The 1,380-nt window shown below is 40.8% G+C and overlaps 1 gene segment (V, D, J or C); it reads right to left on the reverse strand.

The window, feature by feature from the left end:
• Window positions 1-623: 623 nt before the first annotated feature.
• LOC136573493 (immunoglobulin kappa variable 3-20-like) lies at window positions 624-1,079 on the reverse strand. The segment is given in 2 exon segments: window positions 624-934; window positions 1,031-1,079. Coding segments are annotated over 2 exon segments (360 nt in total).
• Window positions 1,080-1,380: the final 301 nt, after the last annotated feature.

Below are 1,380 nucleotides of genomic sequence, written 5' to 3' on the forward strand. Positions count from 1 at the left end.
ATTCCTCCAGGGCCAACAAGCTGACACAGTGCTGGAGAAGTTGACTAAAGATAAAATGTGAAATAATTAGTTATTATTGTTAATCTCAGAGATTTGGTTACACAGTCTGACAGCGGTCATGAGACAACAGAAGGAAGGATTCTTGCTGCTCGCAGTCTTTTAACTCCATCTGCTTTTGAGATGATTTCTCTTAGTAAATTAAAAACTAATTTCCATAAATGAAACACTTGAAGGAAAGTGACTCCACGCATCTAAGTATAGGATATGGACTCTCTTCCAACCATTTGTAATGTTCCATTGTGTCTAAAAAAAAAAAGATGCAAGTCAGGATTTACAAAATCCCCCCAAAGTTTTGTCTACAGCTCATGAGCCGACATACAGTATATGTCCCCCTATACTTGTGGTGGCGAATCTATGGCAATTATTTATAATATACTTCATCTTTTCGATATCTCTTCTCAAAAGTTGTCAAGTATGTTTTTAAATACAATACAGAAGACACAGATGTGGATGACAAGAGGGGAAACCACAGAAGACGTCTCATCTGAGCTCCTTCTATGTAATATAGAATATGATTCTTCTCTGCCAGTAAATGAGGAAGGAGGTTTTTGTACGGCTCTGTATCACTGTGTGAGAGGATAGTTCTGATACTGATGACAGTAATAATGTGCTGCATCGTCTTTTGTCAATCCTGTGATTGTTAAGTTGTAATTAGTTCCTGATCCGGATCCAGAGAACCGCTCTGGGACTCCTGGTAGTCGGGTGCTTGTACCATAGATAAGAAGCTTTGGTGATTGTCCTGATTTATGTTGGTACCAGTGTAAGTAGCTGGTGGATACACTGGAACTGCATGTACATGAGATGATGGCGGTATCTCCCGGGGACACAGCGGTATATTCTGGAGACACGGTCAGTACAATCTGTGCACAGGATCCTGAGGAGAAATAAGAGGAGACATGAATGTATTCCTATCATGGCTGTAATATGACATCTGTGCTGCTGGACTTTACACTGTGTCAGTAACTCTCACCATGAAGAGACATCAGTAAGACACCCAGCAGAAGCCCCTGAGAAGCCATCTTTATGTCTCTGGAGGGACAGCACAGACTATAGAGATGTCACCTGTACAATGTCTCCTATATAACAGCTGGAATCACTGGGGAACGGCCCCTGAGAGCAGATACACAAATATCACATGCAAATCATCTTCTACTTCTCAGTATCACAGTTATTGTCTCTTTATGACAACTTCATTCAGTGAGCAGAAGATCAGATTTAAGAGCTCTAATAAGGAGAGAACTCTTTCTATGGTGGGATTCTCCCTGATCACTTTCTATGTCCTCCTTGTTTAGTACATTCCTGGGAGGAGAATATATTTAG

Source organism: Eleutherodactylus coqui, chromosome 7, assembly GCF_035609145.1.
Source record: "Eleutherodactylus coqui strain aEleCoq1 chromosome 7, aEleCoq1.hap1, whole genome shotgun sequence".
Taxonomy (NCBI): domain Eukaryota; kingdom Metazoa; phylum Chordata; class Amphibia; order Anura; family Eleutherodactylidae; genus Eleutherodactylus; species Eleutherodactylus coqui.